Source organism: Dromiciops gliroides, chromosome 5, assembly GCF_019393635.1.
Source record: "Dromiciops gliroides isolate mDroGli1 chromosome 5, mDroGli1.pri, whole genome shotgun sequence".
Classification (NCBI taxonomy): Eukaryota; Metazoa; Chordata; class Mammalia; order Microbiotheria; family Microbiotheriidae; genus Dromiciops; species Dromiciops gliroides.
The window spans coordinates 94,704,462-94,723,768 of record NC_057865.1 but is presented as its reverse complement, the minus strand read 5'-3'; the positions used below and the strand labels follow the sequence as shown (position 1 = coordinate 94,723,768).

At 46.4% G+C, this 19,307-nt stretch overlaps 1 protein-coding gene across 1 annotated transcript; it reads left to right on the top strand.

The window, feature by feature from the left end:
* Positions 1–6,021: 6,021 nt before the first annotated feature.
* On the top strand, positions 6,022–18,492 carry LOC122727748 (zinc finger protein 777-like). The gene is made up of 7 exons (XM_043965511.1): positions 6,022–6,196; positions 8,363–8,764; positions 8,854–8,980; positions 9,250–9,366; positions 10,100–10,228; positions 13,307–13,423; positions 15,190–18,492. The coding sequence occupies exons 1-7, from the start codon at positions 6,173–6,175 to the stop codon at positions 16,017–16,019; spliced, it is 1,746 nt and encodes a 581-aa protein (XP_043821446.1). The 5' UTR covers positions 6,022–6,172; the 3' UTR covers positions 16,020–18,492.
* The last annotated feature ends 815 nt before the right edge of the window (positions 18,493–19,307 follow it).

Below are 19,307 nucleotides of genomic sequence, written 5' to 3'. Positions count from 1 at the left end.
TATATACCTGAGGAACTTGCTTGGTCTATCCCAGAAGAGTATGTAGCTTAATAAACGCTGATGATATCTCACATATCCCACAAGAGACTGTTCCCTAAAGTGTTGTTGGCTGCTTCGATAAGGTAAATTAATACTGCAAAACCTTGGTGTCTTGAAATGAGTCATTGCCTTTTGGATCACAAAAATATGAGTTGGCATCGAGATGCCTCAGCCTTCCTGACCTAATTAGTTGAAACAGTGGGGGCAACTGCAGCAAGAGGAGCAGCGTTGGATGAGAAGGTTGCTGAAGAGATTAAGGTCTGATATATGGCCAAGAGAGTATGCACTGTATGGTAGACAGTGAGGATACACAAGTGGTGGCACTCAGTGGATATTTGTCAAATAGCTTGTCCTGAAGCTGACATTGTATCAGTGTTCAAAAAAACAGGCCGCTGAAGAATATCTCCAACATATTTGGGGAGGAGTATGGGACAATGCCAGTGAGAGGTTTGCCATCGGTTCCATTGTATGGAAAACATACCATACCATTGTTAAGACACTCCTGTTTCATTGTTACTCCATTCATACTTCTTCCCCTGAAGATTTCAGAATCTTGTTCCATCTGATTCTGTGAAGAGTTGGACAAACCCCTCCAAACTGAATCAACATAAACTTTGACGTTTGGTGACTACTGTGCCAAAAGGTAAGCCCAGACGAAGTGCATAGAGTAGGGAACTTGGACGTGTGATGGCTTCATTAATATAGGCAACTTCCAAGTGAGAAAAAGTCCTCTGCCACCTTGCAACAGAGAGCCTTAGAAAGTGGCCTCGAGCTCTCAGAGGTCTAGTGTCTCACCCAAGATCATCAAGACCAAACTTTCCAGGCCAGCTTGAAGAAATATATATTGGACAGTCTGGGTCAGAAGTAAGGAATGAAGCCAGATCTTTGGTGACCACACACAAGTTTCATGCCTTTACATTACAAATATTTCCATTGGGGCGGCTAGGTGGCGCAGCAGATAAAGCACCGGCCCTGGATTCAGGAGCACCTGAGTTCAAATCCAGCCTTAGACACTTGACACGTACTAGCTGTGTGACCTTGGGCAAGTCACTTAACCCTCCTTGCCCAGCCCCCCCCCCAAACAAACAAACAAACAAATATTTCCATTGAAAAATGGGAAGTATATAGGGTCAGCATGACAAAAAGTGAAATTGTTTCTATTTTAAGAGACAGAAAATGACATTACTGATGTGGGGATCATTCCTAAATCAAGTGTCTCTGTGCAGCTAGATCACTGACTTGTTAGAGCAAAAATCAAAATTAGTACAAAGTTAAGGGGGTGAATGCTCAGTTTTGAGAATTTGGAAAAATAAAAATGAGAAAAATGGTATATAATTAAAATGGCATCCTTACCTATTTTAAACGAGTTATTGATGCCAAAAATAGGACATGGGTGGAGAAAAGGACATAAAGCTCGATTATAACAATTTTATGCAGATATTTAACTGATATAAATACCATAGAGAAGAAACCAAAATAGCCTAGAAGCTGCATCAGCCAATAAACATGACTTGATCTAGCTAAGTAAAGTGTATCAAAGACAATACCAATTTAGAATAACAGGTCATTTGTAAAATCTTAAAGAAAAGAAGGGATTGGTGGGAAATGGAGAAGTATCACTTTATAAGACAGTGTAAAAAAAATAAGACAATAAGGAAAACTTGCTGAAAGACCTAAGCAAAGTCATCTGAAAGCATTTAAAGATAAAGCTGAAAGGATGGCGGACAGATTGCAAAACTGCAAGAGTTTTTTTTGTTTGTTTGTTTTTTGTTTTTTTAGTGAGGCAGTTGGGGTTAAGTGACTTGCCCAGGGTCACACAGCTAGTAAGTGTTAAGTGTCTGAGGCCGGATTTGAACTCAGGTACTCCTGACTCCAGGGCTGGTGCTCTATCCACTGTGCCACCTAGCTGCCCCAAAACTGCAACAGTTTTATAAAAATTTTTATAGCAAACTTCTATAGCAAGGATAGTGGACCCACCACATTTGGATTCAGTATAGTTCTGGATGTCCTGATGGAAGAAGGGGAATTGGCACTGAAGAAAACCAACAGAAAAGACATTTGGATTGCACTGAGAGGAGTTATGTGCTTGGGGTGACCTAATTTTGAGGGCACTAAGAAATCCTCGAGGTTTGTGAAAGGAGAGGAAACAGCATAAAAACATCTCATAAAAATTTCTTATCAAAAAAGGCAATCAAGATGATCTCAAAAATAGCTACTAATCCATATGCCTAGTTTCCCATCTGTACAAATTATTACATCCTTGGCACACATTGAGGGAGTCCTTCATGAGCTTGAGGGAACAGGCATTTTAAGAAATAGGCCACATCCGACCATTGACTGAAAGGCACAAAAGATGCCTTTTCCTATTTTGCTTACTGATTGTTTGCCAAAAAAAAACCATTTGATTTTGTAAAGCAGAGCATTGCCATAAAAGCTCATCTCAAAAAGTCTCCCATATCTTGAAAGATGTGAAGACAGAGAATTTTATTAAATGACCCTCAGTTATTAGTGACAGGTGGAATATAAAAGGGACATGTATGTATGCTAGAAGTTAAGTGGAATTTTCTAGAAATTCGCTATAGGTGGTGAGGCCCTCCAAGTACTCCTGTTTGTGAATGACAATGTGTTTACTGCACCAAGCCCTGGAGCATTGCAGACTTCTAAATGAGATCAATAACCTTAGCCTTTTCCCTTGGAACAGTTTCTGGTGGTGGTGTGTAGTTTTGAGTCAAGGAATGCTACTCTCTGAAGAACTGAAGTTAATAGTTATCCACAAGTTTTGGAGAACATATCAGGCATTATCAGTAGCAGCACATTACAAATGAGAAGTTATTCATGAAAAGTAATATAAAAAATGTTAGAAAACTATATCATTGGAAAAGTTAAGTGTTGGGTGTATAGATTGAGGGATAGCCCGCACACTCCATTGCTATCTATTCATTGTAAGGAAAATGTGAGGACCTTCAGCATGTTGGGTGGTAGCTAAGCACTGTGGCAAATTTGTGGGGTGACACAAATGAAGGTTGGATTTGGATACATTGGGTTTTTTGTCTGGATGGTGAGCTCACGTCTCTCTTGGAGCATGTATGGAAATCTTTACATTAAAAAGAGGGGGTGGGGCAGCTAGGTGGCACAGTGGATAGAGCACCAGCCCTGGAATCAGGAGGACCTGAGTTCAAGTCCTGCCTCGGACACTTAACACTTACTAGATGTGTGACTCTGGGCACACCAATTGCCTCACCAAAAAAAAAAAAAAAAAATGGGGGCAGCTAGGTGGTGCAATGGATAGAGCACTGGCCCTGGATTCAGGAGGACCTGAATTCAAATCTAGCCTCAGACCCTTGACAGTAGCTGTGTGACCCTGGGCAAGTCACTTAACCCCAACTGCCTCCCCCCCAAAAATTTTTAAGGTGGGGGCAACCATCCAGTGATTCCTGTCCCTGTTACATGCATGGCAGAGAGCCCTTGTTTGCAGGATATTAGGGTGACCTAGGAAAAGGAACCGAGTAGTTTTTAAATTAAAGTCCAGCTTAGAGTCAAAAACTGCACATTGAGGAAGGCCCCTCGAAGAAAATTGTTTCCTGGCTCTTACTGGCTAAAAGTTTGGGGGATCTTCGTCACCTTGGCACCCTAGCCTTGAGGAAGATGAGAGCTTCAGGGGTTCCTTCCGGACTGATGTAAATGTCTAGGAAAGAGAGTAATTGAGATCCAGGACTGGAAGATACTGTTTATTTCCTGTGAAGTGGGAAAAGTGAAGAAAAGTTAAAAAAAAAAACCCAAACCATGAAGTTACACATTTCTGTACATAACAGACAGCATTTTAACAAATCAAATCATATGTAGTATATTTTAATTTTAAACAACATGTATTAACTTTTTTTTTTTGCAGGGCAATGGGGTTTAAGTGACTTGCCCAGGGTCACACAGCTAGTAAGTGTCTGAGGCTGGGTTTGAACTCAGGTCCTCCTGAATCCAAGGCTAGTGCCTTATCCATTGCACCACCTAGCTGCCCCCATGTATTAACTTTTAAAGTCTGTAATGGGTAATTTTTTGGGGGGGTGAGGCAATTAGGGTTAAGTGACTTGCCCAGGGTCACAGAGATAGTAAGTGTCAAGTGTCTGAGGTCAGATTTGAACTCAGGTACTCCTGACTCCAAGGATTGTGCTCTATCCACTGCACTACCCAGCTGCCTCTGTAATGGGTAATTTTTTTTTTAATTCCCGAAAATTTTTGCCTCAATGTGTGATGCTCCCAGCCCCCTTTGCTTAATATTTGAACTCTTAAAAACTGCTAGTTCTCAGGATTTCCTTCTCCCTTATTAGTTTCAGTGAATCTTAAGTTATTTGAAGAGAATCTGCTGTTGAAATTGGTAGTTTCCCCAGTGGTCTACATACCCTCCCATGTTTTTGAAAGGAGGCAGGTTCCTTTGGTCACTGGACAGTCATTTAAGGAAACAAAGTAGTTATGGCCAAATAGTGATAAAAATGACTATATGTAGGGTATCATTCATGAGTGGAACCATCCAGAATGCATTATCACTTAAAATATCTAGCAGAAGTTATGGGAGAGCATGGCTAAGAAGTTGGGGTAAATGGCTTGTGATCGTCACCACTGGACACCAAAGTTTGGAATAATTTGTTTTTAAATTTTTTCATAATTGAGAGTTAATTTTATATGGGTTCAGGACAATTTTAAGAATACAGGTACATGTAAGAATAAAAATGTCCAACCCAATAAACATTTTTTTAAGCACCTGCTGCGTGTAGAAGACTGATGGGTGGGGTGGGGTGGGGTGTGGTGCGAAGTGGTTTAAAACCTAGTTTAGAAAAGGGTCTGTACTCATGTTGCTTACATCCTAGCACAGAGATAGTTATATGTTAGTATCTCCTTACTAGATAAGAATTGCAAACATGCGGAATCTAAGGCAGGCAGGAAGTTTTTTTTGGTTTTTTTTGGCTGGGCAATGAGGGTTAAGTGACTTGCCCAGGGTCACACAGCTAGTGTCAAGTGTCCGAGGCCGGATTTGAACTCGGGTACTCCTGAATCCAGGGCCAGTGCTTTATCCACTGCGCCACTTAGCTGCCCCAGGAAGGGAAGATTTTAAAAGCTTTTCCTTTTTATTCCATATATAAATCCTATTATTTCATGTGTTCATACTGGGAAGGCACCTTAAAAATCAGTCATTTGGTCGATGACAGCAGAGATTGAGGTTTGCCAAAAGTTTCAGTTAGTGGCAGTTACAGGCTGAACCTAGTTCTAGGACCCGAGGGGTAGGCCGAACACTCCCAAGCCGTTGGCTGCCCATCCGGCTGGACGCCCCTTTTTACTTTACCCATCCAAGCTCACTTAAGCGTTGACAAGCGCTCCCCAACCTTCTCCCCGTATCCAGTAACAACCCCTGTAACGCTGGAAGTTGGTCCTAAATGGGTAAGTTGAGTTCTACTGACTCGCACCGCAGAGCCGCCTTGAAGTCGCCCCCCCCCCCCCAGGCCTGGAACCTGCCTGGGTTGGCGCGCCCCCCCGCCCCACTCCCGGCTTCGTTTAAGAGGATTTAGGCCTCGGGGGTGCTTGGGGAGGGAACGCCCCCTGGAGCTTACGTCGACGAGTTTAAAGAGGCTTGTTTCTACTTCCATTACAGCCCCATCTGGACTGCCCCTCCCCCTCCCTCCCCCATCAGAACAAAGGCGCGCCCTATAAATCCACCCTGGCCCCGACTGCCCTAGGTTGGTGCTATTCCTCAGGTTCGGCTTCTTTGAAGTGTGTTGTTTGAATCCTTTTGTTTGAGTCTCGCCCGGGGTGTTAGGCTCTACAGGCCAGAGGCAGGGCGGAACAAAGCGGCCGTCGCTCCGCCGCGGTGCTCCTGGGCCTGCGCCATTCAGTCCTACGGTCCGCAGGGGGCGCTCTCGGCATTCCGGGCTGGCTCTCGCTGAGCCCGGCGGCACGTGTCCTGAGGCCCTGGGCGGGGCTTGACGGAGACCACAGGGCGGCTTGGCTCCAGCTCCGTCGTGTAGCCGGTGTCGACCGCTTCGCCCGCGGGCCGGCTCCGGCTCCGCACCCCGGCACCAGCGCCTCTCGCCCGGGGCGAGCGGCCCAGGCCGCAGGCAGGCTCACCCGCGCGCGGCGGCAGGGGACCATGGCCGAGGCGGCGCCCGCTCCGGTGAGCCCCGAGGCTGGGCGGCGGAGGCCGGCGGGAGGGAGGAGGGGAGGGAGAGCGGCGCGGGCGGGGGTCCTCGCAGCCTGGCGCGGGGCTCGGCCCCTTCGCCCACAGCGGCCTTGGCCTTCCACGCGTTTCCGGCAGCGGGGCCGGGCCGCCCTTCGTGGCCGCGGCTGTGGCCGTGGCCGTGGGGGCGGGGGGAGGGCCGCCACAGGATGAGTGGGTCCGGGAGACCTGAGCCCAGGTGGGGGGCTCGAAGCCCCCGCCCCTCCCCGAGGGTGCCGATCGCCGAGAGTCGGAGACCCTCTACCCCCCTGCGGCCCGACCGCCCCAAATTGTGGGGCCCGCCTCCGGATAGTGGCAAAGGAGACGGATAACCTGTGATCTGGCGTGACTGTGAACCCTAGGACGACGGCAGCCCCGAAACAGCCGGCGGTCGTCCCCTGGGAAGAGCAGTGGGTCAGGAGAAGACTCCGGTTCGGTCCTACCCCGGCCCCTACTACTTGTATGATCGTGGCCAAGCCACTTCTGGGCGCAGGGTCTTCTGTATCACGAAGGGACTGGACCAAATGTTTAAGGTCCCTTACAGCTGTTAATCTGGGGTCCTTGGATCGCACAAAGGGTTCCAGCTGTTTTACAAAGACTTCTGCAAAAGAGCCACGGTAGAGGGCCTGCCTTGTCGTGTGTCCTACCCCCTTTGACTGTCTGGTGAAGCCGAGGGAACCTTTCTCGGAATACTTTTAAAGACATAAAATACGTGGGATTATAAAGGAGATCAGTTAGACTGGCATACAGGTATCAAAAAATATGTGTGTACATGTCTATACACACATTTTTTTAAAGTTACCGGCACCAAAAAGATGGGCTTTTTCCTGTAGCCTGAGAGAGAGACGATTGATAGCTAGCTCTCGTATCCTGCTCTGTTAGTGTCCTCTAGACTCCTGAACTCCAGGAAAGCTCCCAGCACTTTGGGGGGGGGGGTGTTCTCAGTGGTAAACATGGGGGGAGGGGGTCAAGGGACAAGAATCACTGGAATCACAGATCCATTGGAGTTTTGAAGTAATTTTAAGTTGTGTTAATAGTCTGCTTTTTTCTCCCAGGATAAGGTCAGTCTTAGTCATTATAATTTTATGACATTCAGTTGTTTTTAAGCATTCAGTTTTGATTGTTTCATTATTTCAACATATACACTAATATAAATTAGCAATTGTACATATTATTTTCCTGGCTATCCTTACTTTACATCAATTCACTTAAGTCTTTCCATGCCTCCCTGTGTTCACTGGGCTCATTATTTATTAAAGTCCAATGTCTTCATGTACCACAGTTTCTCTAGGTATTTCCCAGTTGATGGGCACCTACTTGGTTTTCAGTCCTTTTGCTACCATAGAGAGTGATGCTATAAATATTGTTAGACTTTCTTTTTTGTCATTCTTCAGGTCCATGATTTTGAGATTTGAAATGATTTTGGCAGTAGCTATTATTTGGTTTAGATTTTTGTAGAGAATAGTTATAGACTCTATAATTCTCTATAAAGAAGCCCCCTCTACCAATTCAGATTGACAACTGTTCTGGAATTTATGCCTTGGTAAGATTAGACAGGTGCTGTCAAAAAAGATTGGAGGACAGTGGAGGTGGCTGTACCTGTTAAGGTGTTATCATAATCGAGGTCATGAAGGGCTGTGCTAGAGTGGCATAGTATAAAGCCCTGCATTATCTCCTACAGTGTTAAGAATGCAGTAATACCTCAATTAAAAACTTACTGATTGGGGGCAGCTAGGTGGCTCAGTGACTAGAGCACCGGCCCTGGAGTCAGGAGGACCTGAGTTCAAATCTGGCCTCAGACACTTAGCACTTACTAGCTGTGTGACCCTGGGCAAGTCACTTAACCCCATTTGCCTCACTTAAAAAAAAAACACAAACCAAAAACCTTACTGATTTAATGAATACCAATCCTATACAAAGCAAGTAGGCATTTGAGCTTCTTGTGGCCAGTCCATGACTAATTCATCAGGAAGGACATGAGGTGGAAGGACATACTAGGAAAGGTCCAGAGCTCAGGAGTGGTTCTTCCTACGTCTCTTTTTGGAGTGGCAGATGATTGTAAAAAATAAAACACAAGTGGCCTCCTCTAATCCTGACCCCATCTCTAATTCTCTTTTCAAATAGGCCCTTGAGCAGGACGTACAGTCTGGATCCTTGAGAGCTTTGCTGGCCTCCCCAGCTCTGCAGGTGTCTCCTGAGAAGGACTCCTGCCTGCACTCCCCAGAGATCACCCTGTGGACAGTGGTGGCTGCCATTCAGGCTGTGGAAAAGAAGGTGGATTTGTGCCTGGCCCGATTATTCACCTTAGAGGGTCGGACAGTGACAGCAGAGAAGAAGCTGGCAGACTGTGAGAGGGTAGCCGTGGAGATGGAGAACCAGCTGGAGGGCAGGTGGGCCGTGCTGGGCACCCTGCTCCAGGAGTACGGGCTGCTGCAAAGGAGGCTGGAGAACATGGAGAACCTGCTGAGGAACAGGAACTTCTGGATCCTGCGGCTCCCCCCGGGCAGCAAAGGCGAGGTCCCCAAGGTAATCTCTTCTGGCTCAGGAATGGTGGGAGCAGGTGAGACCAAGGTGGTGTGTCTGTGTGTGAGAGTGTGTGCCCCTTGTGGTTCTAGGTACCCCTGACGTTTGATGATGTGGCCGTGTATTTTTCGGAGCAGGAGTGGGGGAAGATGGAGGAGTGGCAGAAGGAGCTTTACAAGCATGTGATGAGGGGCAACTATGAGATGCTGGTCTCCCTGGGTAAGGTACCAGACTTGGTCCCCACTAAAGAACTTCTAGGGGTCATGCAATTCATAGCTTTGACTTTGATTTGATCTCAGTCCCCCAGGCTTTTGGTACTGACTTATGGGAGGCCTAGTCTGTCTTCCCATAAGCAGGGAAGTATGTGTGTCTCTAATGTGTTCCAGGCTGACTTGAAGTGCTTTGCTTTGTTATCTCCTTGGTTGAATCTACCTGCCCTCATCCAGTAATCAAACTGATTATGTCTTCTTCCTCCATCTTGTGCATAGACTATGCTGTTTCCAAGCCTGATATTCTCTCTCAGATTGAGCGAGGAGAAAAACCATGTCTTAAGGACCAGTGGGGCTTGGATGAGGAAGTGCCATGTCCTGGAAAACTAAGTCCTAGTAAGTATGAGGTAGAAACAACGTAGAAGACTGGGAGTGAAATGCTAACAGGAAGTACTAGAATTTAATTTTATTTCCAGATCGGTGCTCACTAGCACTTTCTTTGTACCCTTGGGAGGGTGGAATTAGGTATTTATATCAATTTGAATTTTCCAAAGGCAAAGTCAAGCCTCAGAGTGGGAGAATTTGTGGCCAAGGCCAACAAGGTGACTCAGAAGGAGTAGTTAACTACAGGGGTCCAGACTGGTGCTCCTCCCAGACCCAGCCCTTCTTCATTCCCAACCATATCAGCTTCTGGCTCCTAAAGTTGGCTAACATTCTTTTGCCCTTGGAGACTGTTTCCTGGGACAAAGGGCCATTCCTCTTCACCCTTACTACAATGTGGAGTAATAGAAAACACTGGACTGAGAATCTAGAACTTGTTCTAGGGCTGCTTCTAGTGCTAGAGTAAAAGCATGTCATCATCATGGGCCTCAGTTTTCTCATCTTTAAAATGAAGCCATTAGACTAGATCATTTCTACTTATCCAGGGCTAATGGTCTAGATTTGATTATTCACAGAGAGGCAGTTGTTCTGTATCTAGTCACCACCCCAGAGAAAAGAACTGCCTGAGAATTCAGCATCTCTTAAAAATGTCAAGAGATTTCTGGCGAATCCTGGGAATATGGCAGATCTACCCTGGACCTATGTATTCTACTCAATATTAGTTATGTATAATTTCCCCCTGCCCCAGACCTACCTTCTCCAGAGTATATTTCCAAGCAACTTCAACCTGACCAAGGGGAAACAGAGGAAGAACCAGTTCTTACAGATCATCAAGGCTCAGAAGCACGAGAAAGTCTGACCAAGTCAAGCCTAACTGGTGAGTCAGAGCACGGGCTAGGAGCTGAAGGTCGATGACAGATATTTGAGCTATGCCTTGGGGGGCAGAGAGTCTTCTTTTGGTGCTGCCCTCCTAGAGGTGAGGGGAAGGACAGGAATTTTCCGAGGGCAGCGAGTTCTAGAGCAGGACCCATTCTTCTAACACTCATAAAACAATAACAGTAATAATAGAGAGATTTGAGGTTTACAAAGTGCTTTTCTCTAAACCCTGTGAAGTAAATAAGTTCAAGTGTTTTGCCCATTTGGCAGTTAAAGAAATAGAGGCCCACAGAGATGAAGTCACTTTATTCATATCATAGTCAAGGTTCAGACTATTGACCTGACATCTATTGACCAAGGGAATCTAGTGTTCTTTCCATTATTCTAGCTGGACTAGTTTTTATTCACTGTTCCAAAAAAGGATTATGCATTTTCCTATTGCCATGCCGTTGCTCATAATATTCCTCCAGCCTAGAATGACCTCCCCTCATTTCTTTATTTGAATCCTTTCGCCTCTTGAAAGCCCATTCAAAGTCTTATGGAACAGTGCAACAAGCACTAACTCTGGAGTCAGAGGACCTAGATTCAGATCCCACCTCTGATCCTCACTGTCTCTTCAAATGATCCTGGGCAAGTCACTTCAATTCCCTGGGTCTCAATTTCCTCAACTGTAAAATAAGGGAATTGGACTAGATAGGCCCTGAGGTCCCTTCCAGCCCTAACCCTTAGAGATCTGGGCTCCTCTGTAAGACTGCCTTCTCTGACCCAGGCCCCTTGGCTGTCTTCTGATAGAACTTCCTGTCTGCTGCTGATTTTGCACTTAGCATAATAACTCAAATTCATATAAAACTAAAAGGTTTCTAGAGCAACGTCCTCCTAACCCTGTGGGGCTCAGAGAAGTGAAGGGAATAAATGGCTGTCCTGCGAACTAAGGTCTTCTGACTAGCTCCAGAGGTCCCCACCTTGGAGCCACACTTCTAGTTCCCATTCAGCATATGCTCCTTTATGTTTATGCATGCAAGTGACCTATCTTCCTAACCAGATGAAAAGGTCCCTCTTTACGTCTCATGTACTACCTAGCACTGGGCCTTTCACCCAGTAGGTTCACAAAAATAGTCCCTCCCTCCTCTATGAAAATGCCTGTGTTGGGAGCTTCCTTAGCTCCAACCTGGTGTGATATAGATCAGTAACATGATATAGTGGATAGAGGGCCAGCTTGGGGGCCAGGAACACCTGGATTCTAGTCATGCCTGTGTAACCATGAGGAAGTCACTTGAGCAACTCTCCAAAGTAGTGGGTTGCAGTTAAATTGCAGATCTGCAATAATGGAGAGAATTTCCACACAAGGAGTTCTCTGTGCTGATGAAATCACAGGTATGGACCCCCCCCAAAAGAATTTGTACCAGTTGTGACCATGTGACACTTACCCTCTCTCTGACCATAGTTTCCTCAGCAGCAGAATGGGAATAATTTATACTATTTACTTCAGAGTTTTTGTGAGGAAAGTACTTTATATACCTTAAAGTTCTATATAAATGTCAGCAATTATTCACCTATTTATAAGGCATGGTCTCTTTCTTAAAGGATCTTCCAATTTAGTTAGAAAGATAAGCTATAAGCACATGAAAACTAAATACTATTATTGTGGTAACATGATATTGCAAGGAATGTCATAAAATGGTATGTCGGTTGTTTTGTTTGCTTTTTAACCGGCAAAAGGCAGAGAGAATGAGTGTGTTAAATCAAAGGAGAAATCAGGATGGTCAAGGAAGGCTTTTTAGCAAAAGTGGGAATTGAGCTTGCTCTTAAAGGGTGGTTTGAGTTTATCTAGGGGGTAAAGGAAGTCATATTATTACTCCTGGGATAGATAGAGGAAACTTTGACCAGAATTGGGATAGTGCCTCATGAGTTTGGGGACTGAGCATAACAGTTTGATTGCAGCAGAGGAATCATAGGGTAGCCACCCAGGAAAAAGTTGACTCTTCTCTTTTCAAAGACATTTAGGGAAAAAGCCCCTGGAGGGTGTTGTATCTCCAGTGATCGAAAAAAAAATTCCCTTAAATTAGATTGAAATCTTTCCTACCTTAACTTAATCTCATTTACTATTATGTAGACCTTCACAGGCATAAAGAAGAACTGAACAGCACTGTACCTTTCAGAAAGACACAGGGCCAATCCCCTCTTTTCCTCCTATCTCAGACTATCTAATCTCCAGGATTGTTTGCTTTCTTAGGACTCAGCTGTTTGCTACTGACTATCTCCCTCCTTGCTTTTGCCTAACTTTGTTCCTTTCATCTCTTGCTTTCTGAAATTTCTTATGGATGTGCATATATGTCTGTCTGATCTCTAGCATCTCATTGTTTCTTAAGGGCAGGAGCTGCCTCTCTTCCTCTGTACATCTAATAATACTGTGAGTGGGGCACTGAACCCTCAGAAGTTATGTGTAGGAGGGGAATTCTACTGACCCACTATGTGCCCTTCTGAACGGTTTTTCAAGAAGTGGCTTAGATGAGATGGTCATCCACACTCTATTCTGGCCGTCTGTTACAGCCAGAACTTGGGAGGTTTAACCAGCCTATGTTGGAATCAGGGAGTGAGACACAGGAGAGTTCTGGACCTGCTGTTAGGAGATCTGGCTCCACTGCCAGTCCTGACCCTGGGAAGCTGCCCATACCATTCCTTCCCCTCGTCTCAGTTTCCTCACCTGTACAACGAACAGAATAGGCAGGCGCTGCTTACTTCCTAGTACTGATTAGGAAATGTATGTAAAACCTAAAGCACTATAGAAATGTCAGTTTTTGTCATTAACAGGCTGACAGCAACCTGGGCTTCTTTGCCTCCGAGATGTTGGCCTCATTAACTCTGTGCTCTAACCTCCTGAGCCATGGTTGATGGGTGACTGACTTCAGGTTCTCATCTGGAACCCGATGGGGATCCTCCTTTACCAGTAGGTATCTGCTCAGAGTGTGCAAAGATGTTTCACACCTGCTGGGGAAACAGTGATGCTGAGTCCCATTCTTGTACCACTCATGGCATCTAGCATCCAAGGAAGACCTTAATGGGATTCTCTCTCTCACAGAGCTCCCCCCAGCTGGCATCAATGTTTTGTCCTCGATTAAACAGGAGGAAGAACCACAAGATGGGGAAGAAGTATCAGCCTCCCCACAGAGGGAAATCCTGCCCTACCTGGGACTTGGTAAGTGATAGGGGAAGGGGAAGAGCATGTATTAAGTGCCTCCTGTGTGCCAGGAACTGTACTAATAAGCACATCACAAGTATGATCTCATTTGATCCTCAAAACAAACCTGGGAGGTAGGTGCTGTTATTATCCCCATTTTGCAGTTGAGGAAATTAAAGCAAATGGTTAAATGACTTGCCCAGGGTCACATAGCTAGTAAGTGTCTGAGGCCTAATTTGAATTCAGGTCTTCTTGACTCCAGACCCAGCCCTCTATTCACTGAACCAGGACACCCACACCATAGCCAGTTTGGGGGCTAAGGGGTGTCAGTTCTAGTTGGCTGATTGAGGGTACTCTTCAGAGGTTCTGCTTCTTCCCTCCTTTTGCCAACTTCAGCTCAGCTACTTGGTTCTGCACCTAGGGGAGTCTTGTGGCAGTGATGGGATTATTTCCTCTTCGGTGGGGTTTGGGAAACAGGAGGGTATAGATTCCAAGTTCTTTATCCCTTTACCACTTAACCCACATGGGGCTTCTGCTTATTCACTGGTCAGTGTCCTCTGGCCAAGCTTCCAGACCCCACTTATCCACACTCCCAACTTCCCACCGACCTTGATAGGGAATGGACTCAGCCCCCCAAAAGCTAGACTGATAGCCGGGACATCCTTGTTGTCTGTGCTGAGGTTGGATGAGCCTTGGACTTAAAGACCCAACCTGCCATTTTGGGTGGATAGTGGGGAGGGAGGGACAAGTGGCAGGAAGAGGCCTAGCTCTTGCCTATGTAGCAGTCTTTCAGGAGAAATGAGATCTCCCATAGTTCTCTCTCTCCTAGCTTAGTCCTTTTCTAGCCCCTACTGCAGCTGGTCTACCTCCGGTGGGCAGGCAATATTGATTAATCAAATATCTGTTATGATGGGGGGGGCAGAACGATGATGCTAATAGTTGTAGTAGTAGTTCATGGTTTATATAATGCTTTAAAGTCTACACACCACTTTCTTTACATTATTTTATTTGAGATAATGATAGAACCACAACCCCTGCCTTCTAGAAGTACAAACTATTTGAGGAAACAAAATGGTACAAGGCAAGATGGAATCAAATGCCGGACGGTGTGGTTCAGACTGTAAGTGCTAAAGGAATTCAGGTAGAAGAGATGATCGTAGGGGGATGAGCAATGAGGGAAGGCTTCATAAAGGGGGTGGGAATTGGAACAGGCAAAGATCCTTTCAGGCCAGAGGCAAAGCTCTAGAGGGTGGCTGGGTCAGCAGCTAGTTAACAACCCCCTGGGGCTTCCTTGGTTGTGTTTGGCAGCGCTCTTGCTCTGCTGGGGACCATAGCACCTTTCCTTCCCTTCATTTCCAGCAGCCCTCTGCCTTCGATCTCCTCTTAGTGGAGCTAAGAGAGCACTCCAGTCACAAGGATAACTGCATTCTCTTAAGCTCAGTGCTCCCCATCACTTGCCCTTGATCACGAATCCTCTTTGACCACCTTGCAGTGTGATTCTGGAACAGTCACCGCACCTCTCACCTTCAGTGTCCTCATCTGTGAAATGAGAGGGTTGGGCCTGGTGATCTGGAGGTCCCTGCTGGCTCCAGTGTGCCAGGATTCAATGCCATTAAACATGGAGAAGGGAGAGAATCAGATGGCTTGGTGGTGCCTGAGGGAAACTTCAGGGAGGAGGGTAGGACCAGAGTTGGCCTGGAATGAAGAGTAGGATTTTGATGAGCTTGGAGATGGAAATGCCCCTGGTTTATTTGAAGGGCTTGTCTGTGGATTCTTTTCACCAGATGATGGACACGTGAACATCAAAATAGAGGATCAAGTGGACGAGGCCCTCCCTCAGCAGTTGGACTTGGAGCAGGGCTCCCACCCACCGGAGCACACCGCTCCTGACGGAGGGAGAGAAGACTTGGCTGAGCCAAGTGAGCATGCCCGCCCTGGTCTGCCAAGGAGTCGGGTGAGGGAGAAGCCCTCACGCCCTGCAGCGAGCGAGCCACCTCGTGTCCTCCCTCGCCGGAGAGAGCGGGCCTTCCCATGTCCGGACTGTGGTCAGAGCTTCAGGCTGAAGATCAACTTGACCATTCACCAGCGTAGCCATGTAGAGGATGAGGACTGGACGTCCCAGAGCAGCTGGCCGGACGCCTGGGAAGAGACTCCTGCCTCCTTGGAGCCAGGTGAGGTGGTGGTGCCTGGCCCCATCATCCAGTGGCTGCCCGATGAGCCAGAGAACCAGCCGGTGCTGGCTGGGAGGCCGTGCCAGGAGCAGCGCCCTTCGTCCAGCCGGACGTCTAGGCTGTACCACTGCAGCGAGTGCCTGCGCCTGTTTGAGCAGCGGAAGAGCCTCTTGCTGCACCAGCGTCTGCACACAGGCAACAGTCAGGGCTGTCCCACTTGCGCCTATTGTGGTAAGGGTTTCCGGCGACCCTCAGATCTCTTCCGGCATCAGCGCATTCATACTGGGGAACGGCCCTACCAGTGCTCTGAGTGCGGTAGGACGTTCAATCGCAACCACCACCTGGCTGTCCACATGCAGACCCACTCCAGGAAGCATCAGGATGGCCCCCACTGTGCCAAAAAGGGGAGCCTGGCCCGGCCCAGTCGTGCTGAGGAAGGCTGAGCCCACAGGGCTCCTGGGCTGGGGGAAGCTCCTCTCCTTCCAGCAGGACCCTCCTGCCCCTTGAGTGGCAAGAGCCCAGATCTTCATGCTGCTGCTCAGCACGAGGAGAGCAAAGCCCTTCATCTCCACCCGCCTGCCACTCTTCCCTATTTGACAGAGCTCTCGCCCTAGAACAATTTAGGAAACTTTTTCTTTTCTTTGTGCTAGAACATTGGGTAGCTGACACATAATTGGAATCATGAGTGTGTTCAGACACCTACATTTTCTGTTCTCCATGTCTGGGTCGATGGGCCCAGAGGATCAAAGGAAATGGGCCCTTGGGGGTCCTTATCACTGGGCACAACTGGTAGGCTGGGAGTGTGGGGGGACCTGGGTGTGTTGATTGGACCCTCTCACAAGCCCCACTGTGGCCTACCATGGCCCTTCCCTGGCCTTTTCCTACTGGTCCCAAATGTGGGCCAGCCCAGGTGCCATTTTGTATACTCAGGCCTCCAGAGTGATAGGCATTTGGGTGTATAGTTTCCCTGAGGAGCATCGCTGTCATGATGTTGCCTTTTTTGTTGTTCTGCTATGTGTGTCTTGGATTTCTTTTTCCAATGGAGGATTTTTTTTTATCACTTGCATAAGTGGTCTGAGTTATCTCAAAATGGTACAAGAGAGACTTGGTAGAAGCTGACACACAGTGAGTGTGTGTGTGTGTGTGTGTGTGTGTGTGTGTGTGTGTGGGGAGAGAGAGAGGGGAAAGGTTGACAGTGCCTCTGGCCCTGTGTCTGTGTGTATAGAGAGGAGAGGTTGATATACAGTGACCTCTGGCTCTGTGAGTGTGTATATATCTATATGTGTCTATATATGTGCGTGTATGTGTATGTATGTATGTAAACACATATACTCTGAATACACCCAAATGCCTCTATATTTGTATATATATCCGCACATGTGCACACCCACACATAAAAAGCTTCAGTCTTTTAAGAGGGCTAAGTTGTGAACTAGCTAGGGTTCTAGAGCCTGTGATTATAATCCTCAGACCACCAGAGTAGGTGTGGCATTTGGCCAGCATTTCCCCTTATTTTCTTTGTTTTTTTTGTTTTGTTTTGTTTTATTTTTTGCAGGGCGACTGGGGTTAAGTGAATTGCCCAGGGGCACACAGCTAGCAAGCGTCAAGTGTCTGAGGCTGAATTTGAACTCAGGTCCTCCTGAATCCAGGGCTGGTACTTTATCCACTGGGCCACCTAGCTGCCCCTCCCATTATTTTCTTTATCCAAAGTTCTCTTACATCCTTACTAGTAATGATAATTATCTTACATCTCTGTAGCTCTTTATGGTTTATAAAGTTCTATCCTCATAGCTGAGGTAAATGAGGCAAGGATACTCCTCTTTTTTTTTTCTTTCTTTTTTTTTTTTTTTAGTAAGGCAATGGGGGTTAAGTGACTTGCCCAGGTTCACACAGCTAGTAAGTGTTAAGTGTCTGAGGCCGGATTTGAACTCAGGTACTCCTGAATCCAAGGCCAGTGCTCTATCCACTGTGCCATCTAGCTGCCCCAATACTCCTCTTTTTATACATAAGGTAAAATGAAGTTTAGGATAGCCTGGCTTAATTGGACTTTCAAACTTGTTTTTTCCACTATACAATGGTATCTGTTATTTTATCCAAATTTTACTTGTGCTCATGTGGAAAGACCAGAAAGAATCCAGTTCTCCTGGACTATACCTGCTCGTGTGTAATGTGATTCTGGCCAAACATTTATCTCTGCGAATAACAGAAAATTAGCTGGAGAGGTCAGAAATACCATTGACCCTCCCCAGCAGAGAGGAAAGCAACTGACCTTGCTACCAGTGACCTTCAACCAACTCAGTTTAGGCTTTGTTTGCAAATTTTACTCATCTCTCAAACAAGGACAACAGAGGATGCCTATTCTGGCACATATCTACTCTCCTGATTAGCTATTCCATCTCGATCATCACAGGTCACATAGAATGAGCCCAAACTGGGAAGAAGAATGTTAGAGTCTCCCCTTTGTCATTTGCGAAAGTCACAGGATTTCTCTGGGTCCAAGTTTTTTGGGGATGATGATTCTTTTCATGCTTTTGTTTGGAAAGATGATTATTAGGCTACCACAAGATAATGAATATAGAAGTACTTGGGGGAAAAAATAAGACTCACTTTCTGGGGATACCCCTCCCCCACCTCAAAGCACCCTTTTATTTATTTATTTCCCCATTCTCACCCACCCTCGATCAAAATTTGATCTTAGGAATAGCAATGAAAGAATAATTATAATTTCCTTTCTTCATAAGGGGAGTAAAAAACTGATAAAACTTGCTTATTTGTATTTTGCAACTGGGGACAAAACCTTTTTTAAAAACTAAATCTTAGAAGAATTTTAGGCAGCAATCAGCAGCCCCTTAAAGAAATATTTGCTAACTTTGATTTCAAATGAGGATGACTGGGGCAGCTAGGTGGTGAAGTGGTTAGAGCACCGGCCCTGGATTCAGGAGGACCTGAGTTCAAATCTGGCCTCAGACACTTGACAATTAGTAGCTGTGTGACCCTGGGCAAGTCACTTAACCCCAATTGCCTCACCAAAAAAAAAAATGTGGATGACTTCCTACTTTATCTGTGCATGAGGGGGTCTTCCATATAGGGATTATTATAAAGCTCTGCAATTAAGCGGGCTACTTTGAAAAGCAGTTTCTGTCCAGGTAAAGCCTTTTTTTCTTTTCTTTTTTTTTTTTTTGCGGGGCAATGAGGTTTAAGTGACTTGCCCAGGGTCACACAGCCAACAAGTGTCTGAGGTCAGATTTGAATGCAGGTCCTCCTGAATCCAGGGCTAGTGCTTTATCCACTTTGCCACCTAGCTGCCCCTGAAGCCTTTTTCTTGATAGTGGCACCAACCACCGCCTGCCCATTCCAAAGGGTGGCTCCTACTTCCTTGTGTGTTTTGGAAGGAATCAGCTGTGAAGTATGGTCTCCCGTTTGTACTTTTTGCTCTTGAGCTGCTGTGGGTGCACACATTCTTCCCCTACCCCAAAAATTCTTAGATGATGCCGTGGGAGTTTGGAAGATTGGAGGAGTCTGCCCAAAACTCACTTTATTGAGGGGACGAAGGTACTTCGCATATCTGAAGCACTATCCTCTCCCCTTTGCCTACTGGAGGAGAGGAGCCACCCCCAAGGGTTCACTTGAGCTCCACCATGGTTTTGGGAAAGAAAGTAATGTTTTACTGAAGAGAGATGCAGCCTCCTCAAATTGTGGCATTTGGGCAGGAAGTGGTGCAGGCCAGATGG